This window comes from Nerophis lumbriciformis, linkage group LG36 (genome assembly GCF_033978685.3).
Source record: "Nerophis lumbriciformis linkage group LG36, RoL_Nlum_v2.1, whole genome shotgun sequence".
NCBI classification, from domain to species: domain Eukaryota; kingdom Metazoa; phylum Chordata; class Actinopteri; order Syngnathiformes; family Syngnathidae; genus Nerophis; species Nerophis lumbriciformis.
This window is the reverse complement of record NC_084583.2, coordinates 23582501-23602500: the sequence shown is the minus strand read 5'-3', so window position 1 is coordinate 23602500 and position 20000 is coordinate 23582501. Positions and strand designations below refer to the sequence as shown.

General features: G+C 41.6%; 1 protein-coding gene across 1 annotated transcript in view; it reads right to left on the bottom strand.

The window, feature by feature from the left end:
* Positions 1–20000, bottom strand: part of ccnjl (cyclin J-like) — a 116293-nt gene that overhangs the window by 47036 nt on the left and 49257 nt on the right. Inside the window, exon 3 of the mRNA XM_061930425.2 lies at positions 19708–19918. Coding sequence (XP_061786409.1) covers positions 19708–19918 — 211 coding nt within the window. The remainder of the gene's footprint in view (positions 1–19707; positions 19919–20000) is intronic.

Below are 20000 nucleotides of genomic sequence, written 5' to 3'. Positions count from 1 at the left end.
ATACATATAGTTAATATTAAGAAAGTTAAAGGTGTTTAATGATAATACAAGTATGTTTAATACATATAGTTAATATTGTTAACAAGTTAAAGGTGTTTAAAGATAATGCAAGCATGTTTAATACATATAGTTAATATTGTTAACAAGTTAAAGGTGTTTAATGATAATACAAGCATGTTTAACACATATAGTTAATATTGTTAATAAATTAAAGGTGTTTAATGATAATGCAATCATGTTTAACACATAGTTAATATTGTTAATAAATTAAAGGTGTTTAAAGATAATACAAGAATGTTTAATACATATAGTTAATATTAAGAAAGTTAAAGGTGTTTAATGATAATACAAGTATGTTTAATACATATAGTTAATATTGTTAACAAGTTAAAGGTGTTTAAAGATAATGCAAGCATGTTTAACACATATAGTTAATATTGTTAACAAGTTAAAGGTGTTTAATGATAATACAAGCATGTTTAATACATATAGTTAATATTATTAATAAGTTAAAGGTGTTTAAAGATAATGCAAGCATGTTTAACACATATAGTTAATATTGTTAACAAGTTAAGGTGTTTAAAGATAATACAGGCATGTTTAACACATATAGATTCCTTTCTTTCATGAAGACAAGAATATAAGTTGGTGTATTACCTGATTCTGATGACTTGCATTGATTGGAATCAGACAGTGGTGCTAAAAACGTCCGCATGTTCGAATGGAGGAGAAAAAAAGTCCTCCTTTCTGTCCAATACCACATGAAAGTGGTTGGTTTTTGGCATCTTATTTGTCCAGCTTCCGTACTCCTTTGTATACACTTTACAAGAAATACATTGTCGGCAAACTCCGTAGCTTGCTAGCTTGTGCACGCCAGCTTTCTGAGACTCTTATTTTGGTAGCGCAGGCAGGATGAAGCAGAGCTTTTATTGTGCAACTGTGCAGTCGGTCTTTGGAGTTTTGACGAAAGGTACGGCGCCAGAGTCTGTTGAAATAAAGTGTTTCTCGCCTTCCAGTCGGTAATTTTAATGAGCTGGCAGCAGCCAGCGTCATCTCAGAAGACCCTCGGGTGCCGTGAATGTCAATCAAGTGACGAAAGTGTCGTCATAGTGAAGATTTATGATCGCTCATTTTTAGGACTATTTTTTTAATGCCTGGCTGGTGATCGACTGACACACCCTCCGAGATCGACCGGTAGATCGCGATCGACGTAATGAGCACCCCTGCTCTAGAGTCTGTGGTCTTTTTAGCTTCTTTAGCTATGGATTGTGGGTAGAGCAAGCAAATGCTACACGCTACTCCCATAGGGCTAGTAGCTATCAACATGGCTGTTACTAGCAGAAGCTCTAGGATCTAACGGATACTAACACAACTTTCCACGGCTCATTAGTGTTGTTTATATTGCAGACAACATATCTATTTTCTAAATTTTGCTGTTAATGTATTACTGTATATTGTGCTATTCACGGTTTTAATGCTTTTACTCTTTGTATTGTCTTCTGTGCCCTGTGCAAGACTTTGGTCGACTTGGGTTGTTTAAATATGCTATATAAATAAAGTTTAGCTTGATTTGGACTTGCTAATGTCCGGATGTGTTTGAATGACATCTGCTTTGGTTCTTGTATTTATGTTGATACTCAGAGACATAGAAAAATATCACCATTGTGATCAATTGCTTTTGCTTAAATACAAACTAGGTAGTGCATTATTTTGAATTTGCTGGATTACATGTAATCGGTTGGGAACATCTCTGCGCTGCTGACCCGTCTCCGCTCGGGATGGTTTCCTGCTGGCCCCACTGTGGACTGGACTCTTACTATTATGTTGGATCCACTATGGACTGAACTCTCACTATTATGTTAGATCCACTATGGACTGGACTCTCACTATTATGTTAGATCCACTATGGACTGGACTCTCACTATTATGTTGGATCCACTATGGACTGGACTCTCACTATTATGTTGGATCCACTACGGACTGGACTCTCACTATTATGTTGGATCCACTATGGACTGGACTCTCACACTATTATGTTAGATCCACTATGGACTGGACTGTTACTATTATGTTAGATCCACTATGGACTGGACTCTCACTATTATGTTAGATCCACTATGGACTGGACTCTCACTATTATGTTAGATCCACTATGGACTGGACTCTCACTATTATGTTAGATCCACTATGGACTGGACTGTTACTATTATGTTAGGTCCACTATGGACTGGACTCTCACTATTATGTTAGATCCACTATGGACTGGACTCTCACTATTATGTTAGATCCACTATGGACTGGACTCTCACTATTATGTTAGATCCACTATGGACTGGACTCTCACTATTATGTTAGATCCACTATGGACTGGACTCTCACTATTATGTTAGATCCACTATGGACTGGACTGTTACTATTATGTTAGGTCCACTATGGACTGGACTCTCACTATTATGTTAGATCCACTATGGACTGGACTCTCACTATTATGTTAGATCCACTATGGACTGGACTCTCACTATTATGTTAGATCCACTATGGACTGGACTTTCACAATATTATGTTAGATCCACTATGGACCGGACTCTCACTATTATGTTAGATCCACTATGGACTGGACTCTCACTATTATGTTAGATCCACTATGGACTGGACTCTCACTATTATGTTAGATCCACTATGGACTGGACTCTCACTATTATGTTAGATCCACTATGGACTGGACTCTCACAATATTATGTCAGACCCACTCGACATCCATTGCATTCGGTCTCCCCTAGAGGGGGGGGTTACCCACATATGCGGTCCTCTCCAAGGTTTCTTATAGTCATTCACATCGACGTCCCACTGGGGTGAGTTTTTCCTTGCCCTTATGTGGGCTCTGTACCGAGGATGTCGTTGTGGCTTGTGCAGCCCTTTGAGACACTTGTGATTTAGGGCTATTGAAATAAACATTGATTGATTGATTGATTGATTGATGTAAACCCGTTGTGTACAGATATTGCATTTTGATATCAACAACTGATTCACAATGTTGCTTGTGGATGTTTTTTTTGTCACTCACTGAAATATAGTAACAGAGGCAGTGAATACTTCTCTTGTGATCTACTACTGATATTGTTGTTGTCTAGTATGTCTATGTAACACTGACTAATGAAACCCAAACGTGTTTATTTAGAATGTGCATACAGTTACAATATGGTACATAACGTATTTTCAGTGTCTCATTACAGCGTGTCTGAAAAGGAGTAGAGAGAAGCAGAATTGATTTAACCCTACCCTTTTTCATTTCATAGCAATGTGAACATACTTAGTTTAGTGAGCCAGTCCTGGGACGGGGCAGCCAGTAAAGCAAGCCCACGTCCCTGGGGAGGCTTGGATATGAGGGGAGCACTACTTCAAAGCCAGGTTTTTTTAGCTGATCTTAAACAGGGCAGCAAAGAGGGAGAGAATTGATGGTCTGCAAAATGGAACAAACAGTCAGAAGAAAAAGAAACCCACCTCTACCTTTCTGCGTCATTTATTAAGAATAGTTCTGACAAAGCTGGTGCAATTAGACCAGGGGTGCTCATTACGTCGATCGCGATCTACCGGTCGATCTCGGAGGGTGTGTCAGTCGATCACCAGCCAGGCATTAAAAAAATAGTCCTAAAAATGAGCGATCATAAATCTTCACTATGACGTCACTTTCGTCACTTGATTGACATTCACGGCACCCGAGGGTCTTCTGAGATGACGCTGGCTGCTGTCAGCTCATTAAAATTACCGACTGGAAGGCGAGAAACACTTTATTTCAACAGACTCTGGCGCCGTACCTGTCGTCAAAACTCCAAAGACCGACTGCACAGTTGCACAATAAAAGCTCCGCTTCATCCTGCCTGCGCTATCAAAATAAGAGTCTCAGAAAGCTGGCGTGCACAAGCTAGCAAGCTACGGAGTTTGCCGACAATGTATTTCTTGTAAAGTGTATACAAAGGAGCACGGAAGCTGGACAAATAAGATGCCAAAAACCAACCACTTTCATGTGGTATGGGACAGAAAGGAGGGCTTTTTTTCTCCTCCATTCGAAAATGCGGACGTTATCATCACCACTGTCTGATTCCAATCAATGCAAGTCATCACAATCAGGTAATACACCAACTTATATTCTTGTCTTCATGAAAGAAAGGAATCTATATGTGTTAAACATGCTTGTATTATCTTTAACCACCTTTAACTTGTTAACAATATTAACTATATGTACATGCTTGTATTATCTTTAACCACCTTTAAATAAATAAATAAATGGGTTGTACTTGTATAGCGCTTTTCTACCTTCAAGGTACTCAAAGCGCTTTGACACTACTTCCACATTTACCCATTCACACACACATTCACACACTGATGGAGGGAGCTGCCATGCAAGGCGCTAACCAGCACCCATCAGGAGCAAGGGTGAAGTGTCTTGCTCAGGACACAACGGACATGACGAGGTTGGTACTAGGTGGGGATTGAACCAGAGACCCTCGGGTCGCGCACGGCCATTCTTCCACTGCGCCACGCCGTCCCAAGTTTAAGTTGTTAACAATATTAACTATATGTGTTAAACATGCTTGTATTATCTGTAACCACCTTTAAGTTGTTAACAATATTAACTATTTGTGTTAAACATGCTTGTATTATTTCTAACCACCTTTAACTTGTTAACAATATTAACTATATGTATTAAACATACTTGTATTATCATTAAACACCTTTAATGTATTAACAATATTAGCTATATGTGTTAAACATGCTTGCATTATCATTAAACACCTTTAACTTGTTAACAAAAACATATATTTCATAAATAAGTAAATATAAATTATATATATGAATGAGGTAGATCCCCACGACTTGATCAATTGAAAAGTAGCTCGCCTGCAGAAAAAGTGTGAGCACCCCTGAATTAGACTGTCACTATCAAATAGATTGCGTCATATACATTATCCATTTTTCGACTTCTTATTTTTTCTCTGTATATTGTAAAACTAATGTGATTTTTATTTTTATTTTTTAAATATTGAAATATCAAAATGATTTGCTTGGTCACATATAACACAAAGATAATAAATATATGGATGCTTTGTTTACATAGCTTAGTCTATATTGACCTATTTTGGATCGGCTTTAGCTTTATACAGTGGCACCACAATGTAAAAGTATTTTGAAATACGAGCTGTCTCGTGGCTTTTTGTTATGTTTTAACTTAAATTAGAGTTGCAAGCCTCTCCACCGCTTGATGGCATAGTGACTGTCAGAATGAACCCTGTAAGATCCAACATCCGGTCCCAACTCGCCAGCCACAGCCCACAGCCAATGATTAACACAACCCTGCCCTCCAACCAATGAAATAAGGAAAGTAAGTGCGAAGGAGAGCGCCGAGAACAATTAAGCCGACGACACCCACAGAATCATAAACAACCCATTAAAAACATGTAGCCGACCAAGCGCAGCACTCTCAGTCTGCACCACCACCGAAGCAGAAGCCAGCCTCTGCTCCAGCCAAGGACCGCACAATGACATCCAAACAGTGGACATTTATCCATAAAAATATGGAGAAGCTGCCTATTATTATGTGCCCAACAGGTTTCAGTTCGTTTTGTCTCCCAACTACAAACTGGACGATCAAGCACTGCCCTTGCTCACTGGGTATTTTTTATTTATGAAAGCACACAGACATACATATCACCATATAACGAGATACGCAAGGGCGCTGCAGCAACACTATGAATGTGCACGAAAATACACATTTTATTTATAAGGCGCCTTTCTGGGCACTCAAGGACACCGTATAAAATCAAAACAATAAAATTAAATTGGATAAAAAACAACAACAAAGCTAGAGAAAAAAAGATGATTACCGTATTTTCCGCACTATAAGGCGCACCTAAAAACCACAAATTTTCTCAAAAGCTGACAGTGCGCCTTATAACCCGGTGCGCTTTATATATGGATTAATATTAAGATTCATTTTCATAAAGTTTCGGTCTCGCAACTACGGTAAACAGCCGCCATCTTTTTTCCCCGTAGAAGAGGAAGTGCTTCTTCTTCTACGCAAGCAACCGCCAAGGTAAGCACCCGCCCCCATAGAACAGGAAGCGCTTCTTCTTCTACTGTAAGCAACCACCCGCCCGCGTAGAAGAAGAAGAAGCGCGCGGATATTACCGTACGTTTCATTTCCTTTGTGTGTTTACATCTGTAAAGACCACAAAATGGCTCCTACTAAGCGACAGGGATCCGGTTCATGAAAAGACGCAATCTCTCCATCCGCACACGGACTACTATTTCACAGCAACTGCCTAAAGACTTTCAAGAAAAGCTGGCTACTTTCCGTGCATATTGTAAAAACAAGATAGCTGAAAAAAAGATCCGGCCAGAGAACATTATCAACATGGACGAGGTTCCACTGACTTTTGATATTCCTGTGAACCGCACTGTGGATACAACGGGAGCACGTACGGTGAATATTCGCACCACAGGGAATGAGAAGTCGTCCTTCACTGTGGTTCTAGCTTGCCATGCTAATGGCCAGAAACTTCCACCCATGGTGATATTCAAAAGGAAGACCTTGCCAAAAGAGACCTTTCCAGCCGGCGTCATCATAAAAGCTAACTCGAAGGGATGGATGAAGAAAAGATGAGCGAGTGGTTAAGGTAAGTTTACGCGAAGAGGCCGGGTGGCTTTTTTCACGCAGCTCCGTCCATGTTGATATACGACTCCGTGCGCGCCCACATCACGTTGATTTTAATATTATTAAAGTTTGACTGACCTATCTGACTGTTTTTTTGACATTCCTTTAGCGCAGTTAGATGCGGCTTATAACACGGGGCGGCTTATAGGTGGACAAAGTTTTGAAATATGCTGTTCATTGAAGGCGCGGCTTATAACCCAGGGCGCCTTATGGTGCGGAAAATAGGGTACAATGAATAAGCAGTCAGGAATAGGTGTGTTTTGAGTCTTGATTTGAAGAGGGATATTGAGTCTCGAATGTCTGGTGGTAAAGAGTTCCAAAGATGTGGGGCAGAGCGGCTGAAAGCTCGGGCACCCATGGTGGACAGTTTAATAAATAAAGGGACAGTGAGATGGATGGATGAAGAAGATCTTAGGGAACGTGAGGGCGTGGCGACATGGATCAGGTCAAAGAGATATGACGGAGAGAGGTTATGGATGGCTTTGAAAGTGAGAAGAATTACTACCTGAGTGTAGTCTAAAACCAGGTGATAAGTAAACAAGTTCATTATGATAATGCATCATAGCACAGTCATTGACATTCAAATATTAAAGAACACCAATGTTGTAACCTTGATACCCATATTCTAAATAGTGTATGTATTTAACAATTTAACACACACATTAAAAAAGGCATCATTGGAAAAATGGTGTTTAATATTTGGACAAACAACTTAACAATGGCCCTCACACTGGTGTACGAATGTTTGATGGTGGTCAGCAAGGCCGTTGGTGCAAATTGGCAGCCACATTTCTGTCATTCTACCCAAGGGCAGCTATGATTACAAATGTAGCTTACCACTATCAATGTGGTATGTGGAGTACTTTGAGTCACCCGAAAAAAGCACTATATAGATCTAAGCCATTAATATTTACTGTTATTATTGACATAAAAACCGTAGATGTGCTAAGATGTTCTTGCATGCCCCTATGTGTTTGAAGGGGAACATTATCACCAGACCTATGTAAGCGTCAATATATACCTTGATGTTGCAGAAAAAAAGACCATATTTTTTTTAACCGATTTCCGAACTCTAAATGGGTGAATTTTGGCGAATTAAACGCCTTTCTAATATTCGCTCTCGGAGCGATGACGTCACAACGTGGCGTCACATCGGGAAACAATCCGCCATTTTCTCAAACACCGAGTCAAATCAGCTCTGTTATTTTCCGTTTTTTCGACTGTTTTCCGTACCTTGGAGACATCATGCCTCGTCGGTGTGTTGTCGGAGGGTGTAACAACACCAACAGGGACGGATTCAAGTTGCACCAGTGGCCCAAAGATGCCAAAGTGGCAAGAAATTGGACGTTTGTTCCGCACACTTTACCGACGAAAGCTATGCTACGACAGAGATGGCAAGAATGTGTGGATATCCTGCGACACTCAAAGCAGATGCATTTCCAACGATAAAGTCAAAGAAATCTGCTGCCAGACCCCCATTGAATCTGCCGGAGTGTGTGAGCAATTCAGGGACAAAGGACCTCGGTAGCACGGCAAGCAATTGGCGACAGTTTGTTCCCGCAGACGAGCGAGCTAAACCCCCTATCGACCCTAGCTTCCCTGGCCTGCTGACATCAACTCCAAAACTGGACAGATCAGCTTTCAGGAAAAGAGCGCGGATGAGGGTATGTCTACAGAATATATTAATTGATGAAAATTGGGCTGTCTGCACTCTCAAAGTGCATGTTGTTGCCAAATGTATTTCATATGCTGTAAACCTAGTTCATAGTTGTTAGTTTCCTTTAATGCCAAACAAACACATACCAATCGTTGGTTAGAAGGCGATCGCCGAATTCGTCCTCGCTTTCTCCCGTGTCGCTGGCTGTCGTGTCGTTTTCGTCGGTTTCGCTTGCATACGGTTCAAACCGATATGGCTCAATAGCTTCAGTTTCTTCTTCAATTTCGTTTTCGCTACCTGCCTCCACACTACAACCATCCGTTTCAATACATGCGTAATCTGTTGAATCGCTTAAACCGCTGAAATCCGAGTCTGAATCCGAGCTAATGTCGCTATAGCTTGCTGTTCTATGCGCCATGTTTGTTTGTGTTGGCTTCACTATGTGACGTCACAGGAAAATGGACGGGTGGTTAAAATCAGGCACTTTGAAGCTTTTTTTAGGGATATTGCGTGATGGGTAAAATTTGGAAAAAAAACTTCGAAAAATATAATAAGCCACTGGGAACTGATTTTTAATGGTTTTAACCCTTCTGAAATTGTGATAATGTTCCCCTTTAAATAAAACTTTTGTTATGCGAGTCAAGCATAAAACACGTTAGCTGCCTGCCAAAATTGATTTTTCCTTCCTGGTTGTTTGCTCTTCAAATAGGCAGGGGGCTTTCTATATACCGTATTTTCCGCACTATAAGGCGCACCGGATTATTAGCCGCACCTTCAATGAATGGCATATTTCATAACTTTGTCCACCAATAAGCCGCCCCGGACTATAAGCCGCGCCTACGCTGCGCTAAAGGGAATGTCAAAAAAACAGTCAGATAGGTCAGTCAAACTTTAATAATATATTAAAAACCAGCGTTTGAACAACTCTGTTCACTCCCAAAATGTACGCAAATGTGCAATCACAAACATAGTAAAATTCAAAATAGTGCAGAGCAATAGCAACATAATGTTGCTCGAACGTTAATGTCACAACACACAAAATAAACATAGCGCTCACTTTCTGAAGTTATTCTTCATTCGTAAATCCTTCGTCTTCGGTGTCCGAAGTGAAAAGTTGGGCAAATTTACGATCCACTGGCAGATGTTGGCGTCGTCTGGCGATGCCTCCTCGTCTTAGTGAAGGTGTGTTCGCCTTCTGTCTTCCATTGTTCCCACGCAGTTAGCAGTCTAGCTTCGAATGCCCTGTTGACACCAATATCTAGCGGCTGGAGGTCTTTTGTCAATCCACCCGGAATGACGGCGAGTATTGAATTAAGCGCGTAAGCGTGTCTCTCAATGTGCTGTTATGAGCTAGCAAATATAACAACTACACTACCCAGCATGCAACGATAGTTACGAGCATGCGCGGTAGCCCTGAGAAGCGTTGTTGTATGCTGGGAGTTAGAATGTGGTTATGAGCACGCTGTAAGTAAACGTTGAGAACTCAGTTAACACGCCTCGTCTGCATTATTTATAATTAGACAGACAACACACTTAATAGGAGCCATTTTGGGGTCTTTACATAAACACACAAATGGAAATGAAACGTCACATATCCCAGCATGCACCGCGCGCTTCTTCTACGGGGAAAAAAGATGGCGGCTGTTTACCGTAGTTGCGAGACCTAAACTTTATGAAAATGAATCTTAATATTAATCCATATATAAAGCGCACCGGGTTATAAGGCGCACTGTCAGCTTTTGAGAAAATTTGTGGTTTTTAGGTGCGCCTTATAGTGCGGAAAATACGGTAGTACTGTTGTGGAATGCCAGATCTGTTAAACAGTGCAAACATTGCACCCTGTTTTCAGTCTTTTTAAATTTAAAATTATTCCTACAGTTTCTGCCCTTTCCTATGGCCTCTTTCCCACTCGTCGCGGTTTTCCTTTTGAGCCATTTCTCTCCATCGCCACTCTCAGCTATTCGCCGCCCCTATGGCGTCACATTAGTGCCAAAAATCCGAGCGCATAAAAACTGTTATAGCGCGCTGATTCTCCACTTCGTGCGCGCGCGACACCCTTTTGCGCTCGCGTGGTGCCTTTTTGCGCGCGCGCGGAGCCTTTCTGCGCGCGCGCGGTGCCTTTCTGCGCGCGCGCGGTGCCTTTCTGCGCGCTCTCTGTGTACTCCTGGCATCTCTCCTCGCGCTGTCATGTTTCTTTTTGGCACTTTGGGGGCGGGTATGCTTAGACGGCCCCTCCTTTCGGATTGGCTGTGAGCATTTTTCATATGACCAATCATTCTCCAGCGTAGCAACGTTGTAGCCATCTTACCTCGGACATCTAGCCTCAATCATTACATTGATGTCAATGGTACATGTACTCATTAAATTACCATAACTTGCTCGATTTTCGACCAATTTACAAACGGTTTGCCTTGTTACAAATTGTATTACATGTAGATATGACATAGGATGCTGTACCTGTTGAAACTACCTCTTTCGCTTTAAAAAAAAATGACTTCATTGTGCAACATAGTTGTGTAGGGTCAGTGTTTGTCAGTTCTCTGATTATTTTAAACTGTTTCAGAATACATTATTAAAAGCTATTTTTAACATTTTAAAAACAAAATTCAAAGATTATTTCATTAATTTTATGGCTGAATCAAAAGAAATTCCATAAATTAGAAAACAAATGTTCAAGAAGAAGTGAAAATATAAAATAATGTTATGGTTGGATGTTATTGCTGGTGGACCAGTTCTGGCCGAAAGATGTGATTATGGTGTTTGTTGTCTTATTATTTATTTGGGTCACATTTTGTATTACTGTATTTTCCGCACTATAAGGCGCACCTAAAAACCACAAATTTTCTCAAAAGCTGACAGTGCGCCTTATAACCCGGTGCACTTTATATATGGATTAATATTAAGATTCATTTTCATAAAGTTTCGGTCTCGCAACTACGGTAAACAGCCGCCATCTTTTTTCCCCGTAGAAGAGGAAGTGCTTCTTCTTCTACGCAAGCAACCGCCAAGGTAAGCACCCGCCCCCATAGAACAGGAAGCGCTTCTTCTTCTACTGTAAGCAACCACCCGCCCGCGTAGAAGAAGAAGAAGCGCGCGGATATTACCGTACGTTTCATTTCCTTTGTGTGTTTACATCTGTAAAGACCACAAAATGGCTCCTACTAAGCGACAGGGATCCGGTTCATGAAAAGACGCAATCTCTCCATCCGCACACGGACTACTATTTCACAGCAACTGCCTAAAGACTTTCAAGAAAAGCTGGCTACTTTCCGTGCATATTGTAAAAACAAGATAGCTGAAAAAAAGATCCGGCCAGAGAACATTATCAACATGGACGAGGTTCCACTGACTTTTGATATTCCTGTGAACCGCACTGTGGATACAACGGGAGCACGTACGGTGAATATTCGCACCACAGGGAATGAGAAGTCATCCTTCACTGTGGTTCTAGCTTGCCATGCTAATGGCCAGAAACTTCCACCCATGGTGATATTCAAAAGGAAGACCTTGCCAAAAGAGACCTTTCCAGCCGGCGTCATCATAAAAGCTAACTCGAAGGGATGGATGAAGAAAAGATGAGCGAGTGGTTAAGGTAAGTTTACGCGAAGAGGCCGGGTGGCTTTTTTCACGCAGCTCCGTCCATGTTGATATACGACTCCATGCGCGCCCACATCACGCTGGTTTTTAATATATTATTAAAGTTTGACTGACCTATCTGACTGTTTTTTTGACATTCCTTTAGCGCAGTTAGATGCGGCTTATAACACGGGGCGGCTTATAGGTGGACAAAGTTTTGAAATATGCCGTTCATTGAAGGCGCGGCTTATAACCCAGGGCGCCTTATGGTGCGGAAAATACGGTACCCTGTATTGTGTTTATGTGGTATGAAATAACCTTCATCAGCGCGCGACATTTTTTTATCCACTTCTTCCTCCGTAAATCTTGATACATATTGACGATGACCCGCCCTGCTATACTTCTGATTGGCTGAGCATTTTTCAGCATTTTTCGCCTGACCAATCAGAAAGCAGGGGCCGTCTAAGCATACCCACCCCCAAAGTGCCAAAAAGAAACATGACAGCGCGAGGAGAGATGCCAGGAGTACACAGAGAGCGCGCAGAAAGGCGTCGCGCACGCGCAAAAGGGTGTCGCGCGCGCACGAAGTGGAGAATCAGCGCGCGATAACAGTTTTTATGCGCTCGGATTTTTGGCACTAATGTGACGCCATACGCCCCACACAGATCACGGCAAAGCACTCTCTTGTAGCAGTCATGCAGATACAACGTCTGCATATTTTAGGTTCCGAGCACTGCGTGGCGTGCGATCCGGAGCAATTAATCGAAGCAACAATATAAATCAAAGCTTTTTTCTCATTAAATGTATTAATTTAATCGATTAATCGTTGCAGCTTTAGTGAGAGCCATACCATGTTCTTCCATGGAGACTGGCACATGCAAGGAAAGCTCACTCGAGTGATAGCTCGATTCAATAACATGCATGCAAGAGGGAATGGGTTTCAGATTGCATAATCTAGATCAGGGGTGCTCACACTTTTTCTGCAGGCGAGCTACTTTTCAATTGATCAAGTCGTGGGGATCTACCTCATTCATATATATCATTTATATTTACTTATTTATGAAATATATGTTTTTGTTAACAAGTTAAAGGTCTTTAATGATAATGCAAGCATGTTTAACACATATAGTTAATATTGTTAAAAAATTAAAGGTGTTTAATGATAATACAAGAATGTTTAATACATATAGTTAATATTGTTAACAAGTTAAAGGTGTTTAATGATAATACAAGTATGTTTAATACATATAGTTAATATTGTTAACAAGTAAAATGTGTTTAAAGATAATGCAAGCATGTTTAACACATATAGTTAATATTGTTAAAAAATTAAAGGTGTTTAATGATAATACAAGTATGTTTAATACATATAGTTAATATTGTTAAGTAAAATGTGTTTAAAGATAATGCAAGCATGTTTAACACAGTTAATATTGTTAAAAAATTAAAGGTGTTTAATAATACAATAATAATAATAATGATAATAACTGGGATTTATATAGCGCTTTTCTAAGTACCCAAAATCGCTTTACATGTAGAACCCATCAATCATTCACACCTGGTGGTGGTAAGCTACTTTAATAGCCACAGCTGCCCTGGGGTAGACTGACGGAAGCGTGGCTGCAATTTGCGCCAACGGCCCCTCCGACCACCACCTATCATTCATCATTCAATTCACCGGTGTGAGCGGGCAAAGGGTGAAGTGTCCCGCCCAAGGACACAACGACAGCGATTTTTGGATGGTAAGAAGCGGGAAGCGAACCTGCAACCCTCAGGTTTCTGGCACGGTTGCTCTACCCACTACGCCATGCCGCCCCCAATACAAGCATGTTTAACACATATAGTTAATATTGTTAACAAGTTAAAGGTGTTTAATGATAATGCAAGCATGTTTAACACATATAGTTAATATTGTTAAAAAATTAAAGGTGTTTAATGATAATACAAGTATGTTTAATACATATAGTTAATATTGTTAACAAGTAAAATGTGTTTAAAGATAATGCAAGCATGTTTAACACAGTTAATATTGTTAAAAAATTTAAGGTGTTTAATGATAATACAAGAATGTTTAATACATATAGTTAATATTGTTAACAACTTAAAGGTGTTTAAAGATAATACAAGCATGTTTAACACATATAGATTCCTTTCTTTCATGAAGACAAGAATATAAGTTGGTGTATTACCTGATTCTGATGACTTGCATTGATAGGAATCAGACAGTGGGGCTGATAATGTCCGCATTTTCGAATGGAGGAGAAAAAAAGTCCTCCTTTCTGTCCAATACCACATGAAAGTGGTTGGTTTTTGGCATCTTATTTGTCCAGCTTCCGTACTCCTTTGTATACACTTTACAAGAAATACATTGTCGGCAAACTCCGTAGCTTGCTAGCTTGTGTGTGCTAGCTTTCTGAGACTCTTATTTTGGTAGCGCAACTGTGCAGTCGGTCTTTGGAGTTTTGACGACAGGTACGGCGCCAGTCTGTTGAAATAAAGTGTTTCTCGCCTTCCAGTCGGTAATTTTAATGAGCTGGCAGCAGCCAGCGTCATCTCAGAAGACCCTCGGGTGCCGTGAATGTCAATCAAGTGACGAAAGTGACGTCATAGTGAAGATTTATGATCGCTCATTTTTAGGACTATTTTTTTAATGCCTGGCTGGTGGTCGACTGACACACCCTCCGAGATCGACCGGTAGCTCGCGATCGACGTAATGAGCACCCCTGATCTAGATGTTAATCTGATTTTTTTTAAATTGAACACAATCTAATTAAGTTGTTTACACATGTTTTGGAAAGCTGGTTCCAAGCCAATTCATGCAATGATTCTGTTTTTTTAGTGCACGTAAACATACTGAATGAAGGAGCCTGTCAAAGAGAGTGGGACCGCGGGAGGCAGTTCAATAATAACTAGGCCAGATTCCAAGGCACCTCAGGACAGATAAAAACCAAAGAAAACTTGGAATCAAACACCCTTTCAAGCCTTCATCAATCATGGCAGAGAGTCCCTGGAGGAGTCGGAAGCAGTGGCGCACAGAGAAAGGCTGCCTAACCCAAGCACACCATCAAAAAGATTCTATTAGAGAATGATTAATCTATTACAGAATATATAGAAATAACCTCTGTCCAGGTTGGCTTGACAACACCTCTGTCATTCAAACATGTTTTGTACTCTCTCTAGAGATCGCTTTAAATAAATCATCTTTCAAGTCTAATTTTAATTTATCCCATCACACAGACAGACTGAGCGTCTGATTGCGAGGATGGGCAGAGCGTCATTACTCGGTAACACACAAACGCACCCTCCCAAGCGAGTGAGCCCAGCTCCAGACTCCCACTTTTAACGCCATAATTAGTCTAATTACCCATGATGCCAGAGGCTGAATTAATGTACAAAAAAACCTTGTAGCCTGTTAACCACCAAACAGAAAGAAAGACTTCCATCCGGCACACAACCTGCATACCTGCCAACTTTTGAAATCAGAAAAACCTAGTAGCCAGGGTCCAGGGGCCGCAGGCCCCAGTAGGTCCAGGACAAAGTCCTGGTGGGGGGTTCAGGCTTCGCCACTCGACGCAAAATGATTATTAGCATTCAGACAGGTTAAAATGTTGCTAAAACCATCACTTTTCTATCAGTCACAGTGACTTTTCAAAACAAAAATATTACAGCAAAAATCATATGGGTTGATTGACATGTTTATTCTGTAAGCTAACTTCAATAGTTTGAAATTATTTTGACAGTTAATGCCAGTTATCCTGTCAACCTTTCACAAGACTTCAATTTGTTAATTGAAAGTATAAACAGTGTAAACACTTTTTACAGTAAACAAATGGTAAAACAGTACTAAACAATTCCATTAGAAAAAAAAATGGTGTCATTATTAACTTTCTGTCCAAGCTTGTATAATCTACTGCCTTGTTCAATTGTAAATAATTTCGCCACACCTAGTGTGTGTGTGTGACAATCATTGGTACTTTAACTTTTAACTTTAACTTTAAAAAATATTCGGTGCCTAAAATTCACATGTCTATCACAATTATCATACTGTAAACATGGTAAGCTAACTTCATTAAAATTAATAGTCCTGTCAATAGCATGGAATTACAATTCAAATGTAGTTTTTTTGTAAGCCTTTCAAAAGAATTCAAAATATGAAAAATTAATGAAAATTAATTGAAGCCATCAGACACTTGAAAAGTGGCACATCACATCTCTAATGTAATCATTTGAACTTTTCAACAGAAATAGCACTGCAAAAATATTAAGGACATACTTCTGTATTTTGGTAGTTATGCTGTCAACATTTAACAAGATTTCTTCAACTTGGACTTGAAAGCATAAATAGTATAAACACTTTTAACAGTATAACAGTACTAAACAATTCCAATAGATAACATTGGTGTCATTACCTTTTTGTGGCTAAAATCCGAAAAACGTTGAAAGTTTTCCACTTGTATCGCTAGCAACAGCATTAGACTTGTGTTTTTTTGTCCCAACGTGGTCTTTTACATCGCTAATTCCTCCGTGTCCGATCGAAAAATCTTGTCTGCACAAGGTGCAATTCGCGTAGTTTTCACCCTTTTTGGAACGGATAATTATTCCCGGATAGGCTTTTGAATATTCTTCACGGAATGACTGCAGTTTTCTTTTCGGTTTAAGACTCGTTTGCGATTTTTCTCCGGCTGATTCCATGATCGTTCGCTCGTTTGGAAACAATGACAACAGGTGCCTCGTGCTTGGCAGCGGTGCTATAAATAGCCTCGCGGAATGGCTCAATAGGAAGTTACGGGAAGCAGTGTCGATTGTCATTGTTGTTACGCGATTTCGTGAATAAAACTTAAAAAAAAAAAAAAAATTTAATTAATGAAAAACCGTATTTTTTATCACTGCAACCGTAACCCGGAATAGGTTGATGAAAACCGTACTAATTACGGGAAAACCGGAGTAGTTGGCAGGTATGCAACCTGTATGTGCATGTGCATGTCCATGTCCCAGCTGGGAGAGAATCATTAAGGGGCCGACTTCACATGAAACACAGGTTTAAATTTTCAAAAGCAGAGAAGCATATCGATGATTAAAGTATCATTCTTCCAATGCAAATAAAATGGTGGCTTGTGAACAAAGAAAAACAGAATTCAACAGAAATCATTAAAAAACGAAACTTAGTTGACAGTAAAAAGTCGTTGTCACAATTGTTGGATATGACCTTAAATCATAACCAACCATGCATCAATATAGCTCTTGTCTCAAACTAGGTGTACTATCACGACTTATTTTGCGTTTTCCTGTGTGTAAGGGGTGTATATTGTAGCGTCCCGGAAGAGTTAGTGCTGCAAGGGGTTCTGGGTATTTGTTCTGTTGTGTTTATGTTGTGTTACTGTGCGGATGTTCTCCCGAAATGTGTTTGTCATTCTTGTTTGGTGTGGGTTCATAGCGTGGCGCATATTTGCAACAGTGTTAAAGTTGTTTATACGGCCACCCTCAGTGTGACCTGTATGGTATGCTTTACATTCTCTTGTGTGTGTGAAAAGCCGTAATTATTATGTGATTGGGCCGGCACGCAAAGGCAGTGCTTATAAGGTTTATAAGTATAATTTCTTTTAGTGAAATTGTGAAAATTACAAACGTTGCTTGGAATGATGAATGAAGAATCATTTCGAGCAGAAACGCTACGGTTGGTTTTAATTTCGGTTTAAGGCCAAACCGGAAGTTCATTTTTAACTTGCAGCACCTGCAGTAAACAAACTTGTCCAAAAGATGGCGCCATTGCACAAACAACTTGGTTTAACGAAAATTATTGAACAAAAAATCCATCCATCCATCCATCTTCTTCCGCTTATCCGAGGTCGGGTCGCGGGGACAGCAGCTTAAGCAGGGAAGCCCAGACTTCCCTCTCCCCAGCCACTTCGTCCAGCTCCTCCCGGGGGATCCCGAGGCGTTCCCAGGCCAGCCGGGAGACATAGTCTTCCCAGCGTGTCCTGGGTCTTCCCCGTGGCCTCCTACCGGTAGGACGTGCCCGAAACACCTTCCTAGGGAGGCGTTCGGGTGGCATCCTGACCAGATGCCCGAACCACCTCATCTGGCTGCTCTCGATGTGGAGGAGCAGCGGCTTTACTTTGAGCTCCCCCCGGATGACAGAGCTTCTCACCCTATCTCTAAGGGAGAGTTCCGCCACCCGGCGGAGGAAACTCATTTCGGCCGCTTGTACCCATGATCTTGTCCTTTCGGTCATGACCCAAAGCTCATGACCATAGGTGAGGATGGGAACGTAGATCGACCGGTAAATCGAGAGCTTTGCCTTCCGGCTCAGCTCCTTCTTCACCACAACGGATTGATACAGCATCCGCATTACTGAAGACGCCGCACCGATCCGCCTGTCGATCTCACGATCCACTCTTCCCCCACTCGTGAACAAGACTCCGAGGTACTTGAACTCCTCCACTTGGGGCAAGATCTCCTCCCCAACCCGGAGATGGCACTCCACCCTTTTCCGGGAGAGAACCATGGACTCGGACTTGGAGGTGCTGATTCCCATCCCAGTCGCTTCACACTCGGCTGCGAACCGATCCAGTGAGAGCTGAAGATCTTGGCCGGAGGAAGCCATCAGGACCACATCATCTGCAAATAGCAGTGACCTAATCCTGCAGCCACCAAACCAGATCCCCTCAACGCCTTGACTGCGCCTAGAAATTCTGTCCATAAAGGTTATGAACAGAATCGGTGACAAAGGGCAGCCTTGGCGGAGTCCAACCCTCACTGGAAACGTGTCCGTCTTACTGCCGGCAATGCGGACCAAGCTCTGACACTGATCATACAGGGAGCGAACTGCCACAATAAGACAGTCCGTTACCCCATACTCTCTGAGCACTCCCCACAGGACTTCCCGGGGTACACGGTCGAATGCCTTCTCCAAGTCCACAAAGCACATGTAGACTGGTTGGGCAAACTCCCATGCACCCTCAAGGACCCTGCCGAGAGTATAGAGCTGGTCCACAGTTCCACGACCAGGACGAAAACCACACTGTTCCTCCTGAATCCGAGGTTCGACTATCCGGCGTAGCCTCCTCTCCAGTACACCTGAATAGACCTTACCGGGAAGGCTGAGGAGTGTGATCCCACGATAGTTGGAACACACCCTCCGGTTCCCCTTCTTAAAGAGAGGAACCACCACCCCGGTCTGCCAATCCAGAGGTACCGCCCCCGATGTCCACGCGATGTTGCAGAGTCTTGTCAACCAAGACAGCCCCACAACATCCAGAGCCTTAAGGAACTCCGGGCGGATCTCATCCACCCCCGGGGCCTTGCCACCGACAAAAAAAATGTGGCAATTAAAAAATATATATAAATTAGTCGCACCATTTTATAAAGGCACAGGGTTCGAAGTGTAGGAAAAAAAAGTAGCGGCTTATAGTCCGGAATTTACGCCATATCATTACTTGTGAATTGATATTGCTAAAAATGACAAGATACTGATCCAAAATCGATCATTTAACTCAGTCCTATTTACAACAACACAACTTTTCTTCTCCGAGTATATCCTTGATAACATGATGTCTTTTCCCACATATTACAATTACATGTCCATTTATGCATCCATTTTCTACCGCTTGTCCCTTTTTGGGGTCGCGGGGGTACTGGAGCCTATCTCAGCTGCATTCGGGCGGCAGGCGGGGTACACCCTGGACAAGTCGCCACCTCATCGCAGGGTCGTTACAACTTTATTATCGACATTTACACATGAAAAGACTACAATTCCACTTACTTGCTAATAGCAGACAGGACAGGGCGATGACATAGAGCTGCTTAATGGCTACATCGTAGTGGTCCATGAAGAGGTCGAGTAGGTAGACGGCGAGGTGGCGTGCCGTGGGACATAGCTGGTAGCGATTGCTCAGGATGGCCAACAAGTCCGCAAAGTAGCGACGCATGCCAATCTGCGGCGAATGTGCTCGGTAGACTGGTAACTTTAACTCCTGCGGAAGATAGGGAGAGAAGATGTAAATGAAAGGAATAGGTGGGCAGAAAGAGATATGGGGGTAGTAAACTACCGTATTT